This window comes from Schistocerca serialis, chromosome 9 (assembly GCF_023864345.2).
Source record: "Schistocerca serialis cubense isolate TAMUIC-IGC-003099 chromosome 9, iqSchSeri2.2, whole genome shotgun sequence".
Classification (NCBI taxonomy): domain Eukaryota; kingdom Metazoa; phylum Arthropoda; class Insecta; order Orthoptera; family Acrididae; genus Schistocerca; species Schistocerca serialis.
The window spans coordinates 131,955,382-131,967,972 of NC_064646.1; the positions used below are offsets into that span (position 1 = coordinate 131,955,382).

General features: G+C 39.2%; 1 protein-coding gene across 1 annotated transcript in view; it reads right to left on the reverse strand.

The window, feature by feature from the left end:
- LOC126419148 (serine protease gd-like) overlaps nucleotides 1-12,591 on the reverse strand; it is a 309,601-nt gene that overhangs the window by 43,173 nt on the left and 253,837 nt on the right. Inside the window, exons 4-5 of the mRNA XM_050086257.1 lie at nucleotides 9,904-10,200; nucleotides 6,299-6,466 (exon numbers count right to left, since the gene is read on the reverse strand). Of these exons, the coding sequence (XP_049942214.1) occupies nucleotides 6,299-6,466; nucleotides 9,904-10,200 (465 nt within the window). The remainder of the gene's footprint in view (nucleotides 1-6,298; nucleotides 6,467-9,903; nucleotides 10,201-12,591) is intronic.

Below are 12,591 nucleotides of genomic sequence, written 5' to 3' on the forward strand. Positions count from 1 at the left end.
TGATTTTGTTGTCACCTATGCCTTTTTGTCTAAGAGGTAAGAGAAGAAAGGGTACGATATACCCCTGAAACATTTAGGCTTAGCAGCTTTTGCATCAAAAGAGGTTTCAGTTACAGAGATCCATCCATGTTCACTGCAGAATTCTTTGCTACATTTTCATCCCACAGTTTGCATCTTTGAAAGTTCATATTAAATCAGGAATATACTTTTTTTTAAAAAAGAAAATAAAAACAGCCTCATTTCCTCAGGAATGAAAATGTCATGTGGATTTATTACCCAGTATGCTTCCTAGTTAATTTTTCCATGATAAATTCACCAATCCACTCACTTTCCATATCTATCACAAAAATGATATGTTTATGTTTTAAAGTTAATAGGCCACTCCTCACTAAAAGTGAACCCTTCAGTACTCGAATTATCAGCATTTCTATAATCAAATAAACAGGTACAGTTTGTCCTCTAAAATGGGCTAAACCATTTCAGTAAGCTTCTTTCCTCCAGGAGCTTAAACAAACTTTTTTTTAAGCCAGTTTTACAATTTATGTATATGTAGTAGCATGTTGTGAATTGTTTAGTAAAAGTGTGTCACAAGGATCTGACGGAAACAATTTATCTAACACCTTGAATAACTGAGTGTTAGACAGTAGCCGACTTTAAATTCTAGAGTGTTTACTGGTGTCTATCACAATCACATCGAGATATAAAGCACACCGAAAGACCAGATTTCTTCAATTTACGAAGTGTGGCTAGAAAATAATGGGACCAATGCTGTCACAGTAAGTATGCATCAGGCAAAGATGAACTACCATTAGCTGTGAGGCATGAAGCCTTCTCAGTCAAATGCTGCATCTCTCGTGTCCAGAAAAATCATTGTAGCCATGGCCTTTGTTTGTGCAAGAGCTGTTATCTTGTTTTGCCAGAAAATCATAAAGCAACAAAATGTCATGAATTTTCACATGAAACTTTAAAGTAGTATATGGTGAAGACTGCTGATCAAATATGTGAGTTTTTAAGTTGTCCACTGAAGGTGGCTGAAAAGCCACTGAAGGTGGCTCGTGGCCCAGATTCCCTCAACATCAAAAATGGATGAAAATATCAAAAACTTAGGTAATCTGATTTGATCTGATCATTGCTTGTATGGTAGGAATTTACAAAGAATGTCCAAGCCAAATTCAACATACGAAAAATTGCTTGTGAAACTGGTGCTGAAAATTCTCAAGATCGGATGTAAGTATGTCTCGAGAATAAAAAAATGGATATCCACAAAGTGGCTGTAACAATTAACCCTTTAACTTTTCTGGACGTGTTAACGCGCGTGCCTTTGTACCTGTCCCTGTGTGCTCTGAATGTGTTTTCGCGCGCCAGCAGTCCTTCTACCTGGTACTCTGAACGTGTCTATGCATAAACATATTCAGAGCACACAGGGACAGGTACAAAGGTGCGCGCATGAACACATCCAGAGCAGTTACGGGGTTAAGGATCTCTTAAGTGCTTTTAAAATAAAACATTACTGTAACAGTTTGTAAGAATTTCCACGAACAAGCACGTTGTCACAAGTTGAGGGATGAGACAGTAAAATCAATATGGAATATGTTTCAAAAAATAAGTAAATAAATCTTAGACCTTTAGGAGATGGCAGTGTTCATTAAAGAGAATGGAAACCTTACAAAAGACAGTTTCATACACAGTATGTCTTTTTAATTATCAGTTTTTGAGAGTAAGTGAAGAAAGTGACTGAAAAAGTTCAAAATTTAAAGGAACATACCCTGAAGCGACAGTACAAAGGCACAATGGGTAAATGAAAATTTCGAACATCCCTATCAGAAATAAGGAAGATAATGACTGATTTTGAAAGGACTGCACTACTGAGGAAATTGTTTTTATCTTTACTGAGATGCAAATTTTAAATGATTATGCATAATCAGTTGCGATCTTCCACGACAAGGGCAATTGATTGTGTATGTCACAATCTTCTATTAGAGAAACTAGGTGTTTATGGGATATATGGTTCAGTACATGCCTGGTTAGTTTGTTAAGGAACTGGGATGCTGAAAGTTAGACACCACATCTTCATGGGAAGGAATCGCAATGAACATTCTGCAGGATTCAATCATGTGCTCATTACTGTTCATGTTTTACATTATCTGTCTACCACTTAATTCATATCACAAGCAGAATTAGTCCTTTTGAACAGGTGTTACAAGCATTGTCAACTGACAGGTGAAGGCCATGACGTTTGGAATGCAGATTTTGTACACTCTTAGTTCTCCATGAGGACAACAAAATGTGTAATCAGTAGCACATACGTCTCTAGCACTATTGAGAAAATCACAAGATAATTTCAGTCTTGAAATATGTACCTGTGCATTGCCGTATTATCATGAAGCTGTGGCAGCCGAGTGGTTAGGTCCAAGCCCCATAATCATAGGTCATTGGTCGCTGGATGGAGTCCCATTCGTCACTTTTTTTTCCCAACACAGTCATATTCTTTACTACTTATATTACAATTGATATAACGGCAAAAATACATGTAATCTGATGAACTTTCATTAAATATACAATGTTATTTGGCAGTCTACAAAGTTTTATCATCACAAATAATGTAATATTTGTAACTACCGACTAGTAAACAACCAAGGGGAGGGCCAGGCTTAATCGAAAGAGAACGAGAAATTGTTCTCGTGAAGAGGCTATTAAAATAGACTCGATGCTGCATGACCAATTATCAGTGCCAATATTTAAGGAAATGCTGTGTTATGCATGGTTTGCTTCCAAATTAGTGGGTGAAAGAGAGGTTTTTAAAAATGATAGCGAGGTTTGTTTTTCCATGGAAAACCTCAAAAGACCTTGCGTATGTGGAAACATAGCATTTATTCAATGCAGCTGGTGCCGTTTATGTTTTCCGTGTTTTTACGAAAAATACCATCCTTCAACTTGTACTCTTAATGTTGAAAGCGATGATTAGTTGTACATCTTTTGAAAGCTGTCTGTGACAGTCGAAACTTGCAGATAACAAGTAGTTTCAGGCTCCTTCCAGGTATAAGGGATTTCTCAAATCACAGACAAGCAAACATTTTCAGTATCACTTTATGCATTTATATGGTTTATATGGTGCGGAGACCTGGACACTGAGGAAGGAAAAACAGAACTGGATTGGACATTGTTTGAGGAGGGACTGTTTATTGAAGGAAGAAATAGAAGGAATGGTCGAGGGAAAAAGGGGAAGAGGAAGAAGAAGATATCAAATGCTGGATAATATCAAAGGAGACAAATATTCAGAAATCAAAAGACTGGCTATGGATAGACAAAAGTGGAAGAGGGTTAACTCATGACAAGACCTACCGCAAAGACGAATACCATGCCGCCGCCACCACCACCACCACCACCACCACCACCACCACCACCACCTATGGGTTTGGTCATTTACTAGTCGGTAGTTATGAATATTATATTATTTGTGATGATAAAGCTTTGTAGACTGCCAAATAACATTGTAAATTTAATAAAAGTTCATCTGATTACACATATTTTTCCTGTTATATCAATTGTAATATAAATAGTAAAGAATATGACTGTGTTGGAAAAAAGAAGTAACGAACGGGACTCAATCCAGCGACCAACAACCTACGATTATGGGGGCTTGGACACTAACCACTCTGCTGCTGCCACTTCGTGATAACGGCCACACACAGGTACATATTTGACGACAAATTATCTTACGATTTTCTCAATAACGATTGAGAGGTACGCGCTACTGCTTACTCATTTTGTTGTCCTCATGAAGTACTATGAGTATACGCAGTTTGCAGTAAATCTGCATTCCAACCATCATGGCCTCCCTTTGTGAGTGAAGAAGCATCCACGGTGAAAACAGGTAATGAATTTTTAGTCAGCAACTTGTTTTGTACAAACTGATTAGCTATAAACTTTGAGAAAAGTAGTTCGTCCTGTTCCATATAATCAAAACCACAGCATCTGTTATTAATGAACAGTGCAGAAAATTCTAATCTCTTTAAAGTTTGTAATGATAAATGACTGAAGAAACTGTACAATGTGCCCTCCAAAATATAGGTTCAGCTACTTCTGCAACTAGAATAAATGGCAATTTGATGTATATAAAAATCAGTAAGGTGTTTTCATTCACTGATATTCTGAGGAACACTGTTCTGGAGTACTCAGTTAAGAGGTACTTACTGCACAAAAGAAAGTAATTAGTTACAAATGAGGTTCATATGCAAGCCCTGCATATCATTTGCAGAACGAGTTTACTATTAATGGAGTGTGCTCTGATTTCGACTTCAGTGAATTGTGGAAGGTAGAAGACTAGGTAGAGGTGGACGTAAAGCTGTGAGTGTGTGTCACTAGTCCTGCTTGAGTAGCTTGGGTGGTAGGGCAGTTGCCCATGAAAGGTAAACATCCCAGGTTTGAGACCTGATCCACACCGATTTAATATACCAAAAAATTTAAAACATTGACATCTGTTTAAGCAATCTGAATATCATGTTTTCACGAAGAGTGCGCAAAGAGGAAAAAACTAATCTGCTCTTCCTGCTAGTGAACGTAACTACAGTGCAGAAAGGCACGAGATACATGACTATAAAACTAATGCCCACAGAAATGCGACAAACACTGGAAGTCTTTTCAAATACAAGGAAGTTTTTTTCTTCATAACAGCACTCTAGCAGAGTAATTCTTTAACAGAAATAAAAATTACAGACCTACAAATGACCAGCATTTATTCAACTGACACATCCCACATCGTGACATTTATTGCATGTATATTCATAAATGGCAAACTGTGTGACACTGAACAGAAAACACTTGTCATGGCTAATGAAAGGTCTTTATAAAATTGAACTGACCTCATAATGTAAGTTGATAAAAGGCAACCAAGTGTTGAGCTGTAGGTTATTAAGGAAGCAGGACTGAATAGACAAGCAAAATTCTGTTGTTCTGATTCAATTCTATATTAAATATAGATTACCTGTGCAATTTACATTTTATTGTGGGGAAAATTTAGTCCAAACATACCCCCTCCTCTCTTCCCCCCCCCCCCTCCCTCCCTCACCCCCCTCCCTCCCAGGTTCTCACTATCACAGTATTACATGCCAATTTTAATTGCATTTCCTATTAGTTTTCAGGTGCTTGTCAAAAAGATTGAAGACAGATGTGAACTATGCTACAGCATAATGAATAGGAAGTGCACAGAAAACAGTTCCACTGAATGGAACTTATCTAGTAGGTATGTGTGCTGAAGTGTTACACACATTCAGTTTTCATTATCCCTGTACTCTCCCTCCAACTGATAAAAAGAAAAAAAAAGCAAATAACTAAACCAATCCATTGCCATAAAAAGGTAACACAAATGCTGTAGTTATTCCAACAAATAGGTAGTGTTTAGAAAATTAACAGAAGACAATAACCTTGGGTGACATTGCTTGCTTTTTTAGACAATGGAACATGACAATAATAGTCACTTTGTTAGTTTAGTACAAAGTAATATTTACAATATGTAAATTTTTGAATACAAAAAGAAACATTCATAAATAAAAAGAATTTCCTTTTTAAATGACATCCATTACTTTGGAACAAAATATTATTTAACAACATAGTAGCACTTGTCTGCAAATACACTTTACAAACACAGAGTTCCTTGAAAAATTACTCATTTAAATATGGTCACACTTCACATATTTATTCTCACTCAAAGCATTAGAAAGCAGACATATGGAAGTTATTTGTATTTTAGCTATGCAATTAGTAAGCATTTTATTACATTGTAGTGCATAACAAACTAGTATCATAACAGCAAGCATTTTTCTGACAAACTGTTTGTGAGAAAAGGAAAGAAGAAAATATTATGTAATTTCATTTAAGCACAAATGCAGCACTTCAGTGTGTATGTTCACTGACTTAGTCCCCTACCACAACTAAGCATAGAAGCAAGGGAGTTTAAAGATGGATTTGGTTGATTAATAAAGCCCTACATACACAAGAACTTTATTGCTCCCTCACACCACAAATTTACTAAATTAAGGCAATTACTGTATCTCTGAAAAGGAAGCATGGACATACTGCACTCAAGAACTGTGAAAACAAAGACAGATAATTGAAATATATCCTATGTTTAACAATAAATAATGTAACATTAAAATGTCAGTTCCACTTGGGTAAATATAGAGGGAGGGGGGAAAAAAGAGAGAAAAGAGGGGTAGGAGTAGAACCAGATAGCAGAGGCAAATTGCCTAAGCTATTTGGGCCACCCATCGCTCCATCCAGCTTAGCTTCCACTGTGTACCTGTGATGACAGTCCTTCGGTTCAAGAGACTACCGCTGCAAGCAAATTCTTGTCCAATGCTTGTGACTGTGAATATAGCTGCAATCCATGGCCATTCTCCTCTTGAAGTACGATTTCCATTCAGGACAAGTTCAACAGGAACTATCGGCCTTCCACAACTGATTGATCCTAAAGAAAATAAGACTTTTAGCAATTGTAAGTTTTATATGGTTAAAAAATATTATGTTTGATAAAAAGAAATAAACATTCTTTATTTTATGCTCCATGCAAAAAATAATTGGCCCCAGAAGCCTGCATTTTATTAACTTAACTGGTGATTTTTTCCAATGTTATGTACAAGAATGAAATTAGGTATCAGTGTAAAAAAATGGGAGGGGATTACAAACTCACCTTTGAAGGCATATACTTATCAGCAAAACAATCACCTAAAAGGGCTCACAGTAACAGTATAGTAATGGACAATGAATCTTTTATATTGGAAAGTGCCATCTACTCTAGAAGCAATCATTTACCCTGCAGCATAGTGTACACTGTCTTGAAGCTTGCTCACAAATTAGAACTGTCCGATAGACTCAAACATGGACAGTCACCTTTTGCAGACAATGCTGTGATAGTGAATCAGTCAACTCCTGAAGTAATTCAAATATTCTCATTGCCAGTATCCTTTCATATTTTCCAAACTTTACAGAAGCCACACAGTGGCAAAGTCAGATGTACATTGTGAGGCAGGTAACAAACCATACGAGGTTAAGTTACTCATTAATGACATTGCCTATAAACCATCTCCTCAGGTAAGAGTCCCACTCCCAGAATAGAACAGAGTTCTGATCTCTTCTGAAGTGTTATCATGGAACTGATTACTAATTTTGAATAAAAAAGTAACTTCCTTGTTTTCTCTGATTCCAACTATAATTTTTAAATGTGTAAAGTTTTGCAGCTCCCTTCATCCCCTCATTTCCTTCAAATGTCAAATTCATGATTCCCTGATGCCTCAGGGTGTCTTATCAGCTGATCCCTTTCGTTAGTCACGTTGTCCCACAAATTATTGTCTGCAGTTCAATTCATAACACCATTAGCTATCCACTCTACACATGTGATTTTTAGTACTCTGCTGTAGTATCACATTCTCTTTTTAGCTGAAACGTTTCTTGTCCACCAATCGCTCGGAATTGTCGACATACACAGACACTCACATACAGCTTTCACCTACAGCCTTCGTTAATAGCACAGATGCACACCCCAATTCCAGCATCTCGGGCCAGAGAATGCATCATCATGACGTGAGATACAAGCAGCAACCAGGAGGTGGTGGGGAAGATGATAGTAGTGTATGGATGGGGAGAGAGATGAATGCTGTTTGGTGGGGTGTACAGGGACTAGACTGGTGACAGGTGCAGCATCAAGAAGTTGTGGGGAAGGGAGATGGTGAAGAAAAGGAGTGAAACAGGAGAGGAGTGGGGAAAGACGGGCAAAATCATTGGCAGAGGGCTGCAAACAAGCACGGTGAGAGATAAGAATGGGGAGGAAATGATGCAACAGAGGGGTGGGGACAGTACACTACCATAGGTTGAGGCCAGGATTATTACAGGAGTGGAGAAAGTGTTTTAAGGATAACTCCCATCTGCACAGTTCAGAGAAGCTGGTGTTGGGGGGAGGGGGGATCCACTGGCTGTGGTAGTGAAACAGCCATTGAAATCAAATGTGTTATGTTCAGCTGCATATTGTGCCACAGAACTGTCCACTTTGCTCTTGGCCACAGTTTGGCAATGGTCATTCATCATAATGGACAGCTGGTTGGTAGTCGTACAAATATAAAAAGCTATGCAATGATTGCAACAGAGCTGGTAAATGATATGGCTGCTTTCCCAGGTGGTCCAGCCCCTAGTGGGTAGGATAAAAATGTGACAAGACAGGAATAGGAAAGGTCGAGTGGGTAGATTGAGCAGGTTAAGCATAGAGGTCTTCCACAGGGATGTGATCCTCCTGGCAAGGGGTTGGGATTAGGAATGGCACAGGGATGGACCAAGATCTTGTAGAGGTTGGGTGGGCAATGGGGCGATAGGTAATCAAAGCTCTGGCCAGGGATGTGGTTCAGTTGTTCCAGTCCGTGGCGGTATTATGAGATTATGGGAACACTCCTTTGTGGCTGGTTCTTGGGGGTGGTGAGAGGATTGGGGTGCAAGGGGAAATAGCATGGGAGATCTGTTTCTGTTTGCAGACTACATCTTGGGAATAGTGCCTGTCTGTGATGGCCTAGGTGAGACCCTCCGCATACTGAGCAAGGGAGTTTTTGTCATTGCAGATACACCATCCCCAGGTAGCCAGGCTATATGGGAGGGATTTTTTTTTTTGTGTGAAAGGGATGACAGCTGTCAAAATGCAGGTACTGTTGGTGGTTGGTGTGATTTAATGTGGACAGAAGTGCAGATGGAGCCATCAAGAAGAAGAAGTAATCAACATCTAGGAAAGTGGCATGCAGGGTTGAGGAGGCAGATCGGACAGAAGGTGTTGAGGTTGTGAAGGGATGAAGATAGGGTGTCTTGGCCTTGAGTCCAGATCATGAAGATATCGTCAATGAACATGAACCAGCCTAGGGATTTGGTGCTTTAGGAGGCTATGAAGGCGTCCTCTAAATGGCCCATAAAAAGTTCGGAGTAGGACGATGTCATGTGGGTGCTCACGGTTGTGCTGCAGATTTGTTTATCTACCTTCCCTTCAAATGAAAAGTAGTTGTGTGTTAGTAATGTAAGTTAGTAAGGTGTATGAAAAATAAGGTAATGGGTTTGGAATCTGAAGAACGTTGGGAAAGGTAGTGTACAATAGCAGTAAGAGAGGGATGTTGGTGTATAGGGAGGTGGCATCAACAGTGACAAGTAGGGATCCAGGAGTTAAGGACTGGGGATGGTAGAGAGTCAGTGACGGAAGTGGTTGGTGTCTTTCACGTGGGAGGCAAGATTATGCACAACTGCTTGGAGGTGTTGGTGAATGAGAGCCGAAATTCTTTCAATGGGGAAACAACCAGCCACAAAGGGGCAGCCAGGATTGTTGGGTTTGTGGATTTTGGGGAGCATGTAGAAGGTAAGTGTGTGTGTGTGTGGGGGGGGGGGGGGGGGGGGGGAGGGGGGGGGGGGGGTCACAGGGGCAAGGAGGGAAATGGGTTCAGGAGAGAGATTCTGGGAAGGGCCTATGACTAAGCAGGGACTGGAGTGTGTGTGATTTTTGCTCACAAAGACACTGGCTGAAAGCTGTATGTGACCATCTTAATTGTGCCTGTCTACAACTTATCTTCCATACGGTAAGTAGCAATCCGTCTTTTTCCTACATTGTTGGTACTCCTACCTTGAGTTTCCTTTGTTTAATCTCCCAGAATTGGCATTTGTGGAGGTGCATCAGCTGTAGGCAAATTAAGGACAATAGGCAAGACAACAATGCAAGGTTTATCAGTTACAAACTATACAGATGAACTAGACACGCAATATTACAATCACTGCTTGAAATTTTATAGTTACAGGCCTTGGTCATTGGTTTGCTGATGTGTTTCAAATTTTATTTTTACCACAGTAGTTTCTGTTGCTCTATGCAATTAGTTTAAGTTATACTCTCACCTGTGTCAGGAGCTCTGTTTTGCCACGGTGGAGGTGTTGCGGGTGGCACAGTAGTTGCTCTAGGTGGCTTTGTGAAAAAGAATGGGTTGTTTGAATGCACAAAACCTCCTGTGTCCTCAGATGGTGGCTTCACTGCGGAAAATGGTCCATTAGTGTCTAGGTACTCAGGGTTCATTCCTCCCTGTTGTGGCCGTGGTCTTCCTGATCCAGTTGCTGGGTGCTTGCCAGGTGACAGGGGTGCCACCACTGGGAAGAGTGAATGCTCCAACCTTATGGTTGTCAGCGTGCTTGCTCTGACTGAAATAAAAACGCAGTTAATAGTTAACATTAAGCATTTTGTCAGCATGTAGCCTACCTGTTGCTGTTTGTTTGTTTGTTCCTAATGCTTACTGTATGTAGACCTCTTTGCACATCTTAACAGTTCCAATAGTTAGCAATGTTTAAAAGGTGCTACAGTGGAGCAAACAGCTTTTGTAGTAACTTAAAGGTTTTCATGTTATGGACATTAGGCTAGGAAGATTTTAATTCAAATTGGACTAATTATTATCAAAAGAAATGGTAAAAGATAATATAGCTTCAACCTTAGCTGAAGTCCCCTTCAGATTCAATTAACCTAATAATCTGATGGTAACAAGTAAGTGAAATCATGTTGTACCTTTTATTAAATTTTAAACACAAAGCATTGTCAAAGATAAATCAGTCTCTTGTAAGTAAGAAATTATAAATGCAACCTCTATCTGAAAGAATCCACTTTAAAAATGTGCTTAAATTTTCCCCTGATAACCAGATATAGGAGATCAACAGTTCTTCTCACTCACATAGTGCTGAAGTTTCATCATAGAAGTTGATGCAGGTTACTTGTACACACACTTTGAGAACTAATGTATGTTGGTGGTAAAATCTTAGTAATGAAGGGCACAAAAACACCCAAATAAACTCCAAGAATAGCCAATCAGAGGCAGGATCACCTGTGAATGTAGTTAGTAGCTCTGACGTAATTTCACATGGCATGATTATCAACCAGCTGTCCCCAAAATTAATGGGAACCACCAAATTCTGACAGTAGATATCAACAATCCAGTGATATAACACACTGCTGAGTGAAACATGTTTTAATCTAAATGGCCACTTCAGATTGTGTTTAGTCTGGATCCAAAGTCAGTGTAGATAAAGTAATCAAAAAATAAGCAACCCCTTTAGTTTAGAAATGTTAAATTGGTTGATTTGAAGACTACAGAATGAGCTTACTTTGCATACTTCCACATCTGTTTCATAGATTTTCCTTCTGTGCAATGTAGCAAAAGTGAATGTAATATCAGTAGTGGTGAACTAAGTGTACTGTTATAATAGTAAACCAAACAGCATTAAAAAGAAACTTTAACATTAACAGTAATTTGCCCAGTCACAATACAATGCAAAAGTAATATTCAGGTCAATATTGCCTTGTTGCACAGGTGAAGCTTATGCATGAAATCCAACATGCACTACGTATGAAAACACCCACCTCCACAGCTCAACAGAGCTGCAGAGGCTGAACATGGTAATCGCACCGGCCGTTCTATGAATTAGGGACTCCATGGTTAAGGAATCTGTGAAACAACAAAAAGCTTCCATCCTTACAATTCATGAGAACATTCTACTTTTGCTCCAAGAGGACTTTTTTGGTCGAAGTCTGCACTGTTTGCCACAGTTCGCATGGCTGCCCCTGTCGGAGGTTTGAGTCCATCCTCGTGTGCGCATTTGCCACAAATTTCCTAGAAATTTTTTTTATTCACTGTTTGGTACTTCAGCACCTCCCATCCATTTGAACAATCATCTGCTAAGAACTATATTTGCTGACTCAGCACTAGCAACATATTTATTTTAGACATACAAATTATGAATGGCACTCTTATACCAAAAGACAAAGAGACAGACACACACACACACACACACACACACACACACACGTAGTCAAGGCTCTGGTGGTATATTGACAAACCTGGCATGAGCATCACTGGCAGTTACAACAGTTCAACATAGAACCAACAGTTTTGATTTCATATGATTCACTGCCAGCAGCTTCACTGAGTTAGGTGACAAGGGTATGTACATACTGAGTTCTATGATGTGAACACCTATCTTCCACCTCTGAGGTCTTACATCACCTTCCCCAATGAAAATGAACCACCAGAGTGGCTCATCTATCCTACTAATTCTGATACTGTGGTGAAAGTAAGGTGCACTCACACCCTGACTCGTTATGCTTCATTCGTTGTAGGTGACAAATCAAGCACAATGTCACTGGCAGTAACAGTTTTAAGCTAGGGAGGTGTACAGGGTTTTTCCCTCTTTCAACTTTAAGAAACCGGAAGTGAGCAAATATAAAATAATTGGGAAAGTTGTTGATAATCCAGCTCTAAAACCTTCAAAGTAATAATACTCTCCACAGCTTTTTGATACTAGTCAAGACTGTTAAAAAAGCACAGATTAAATTCAAATCTGTATCACAGTTCATCTGTCCCACTTAATTGAAATTGAAGGAACTCACTGGGTGAAATAAGTAAATAAAATATAAAGAAAGCACTCAATTTCCATTTTTTTAGGCCATAAATGCTACTTTGTCTCTCACATTAGCTGTAATCAAACTATGGTACCAAGATATTTCTGGGTCCACGATTGACGGGAATCAACTGAATACCTTCACAC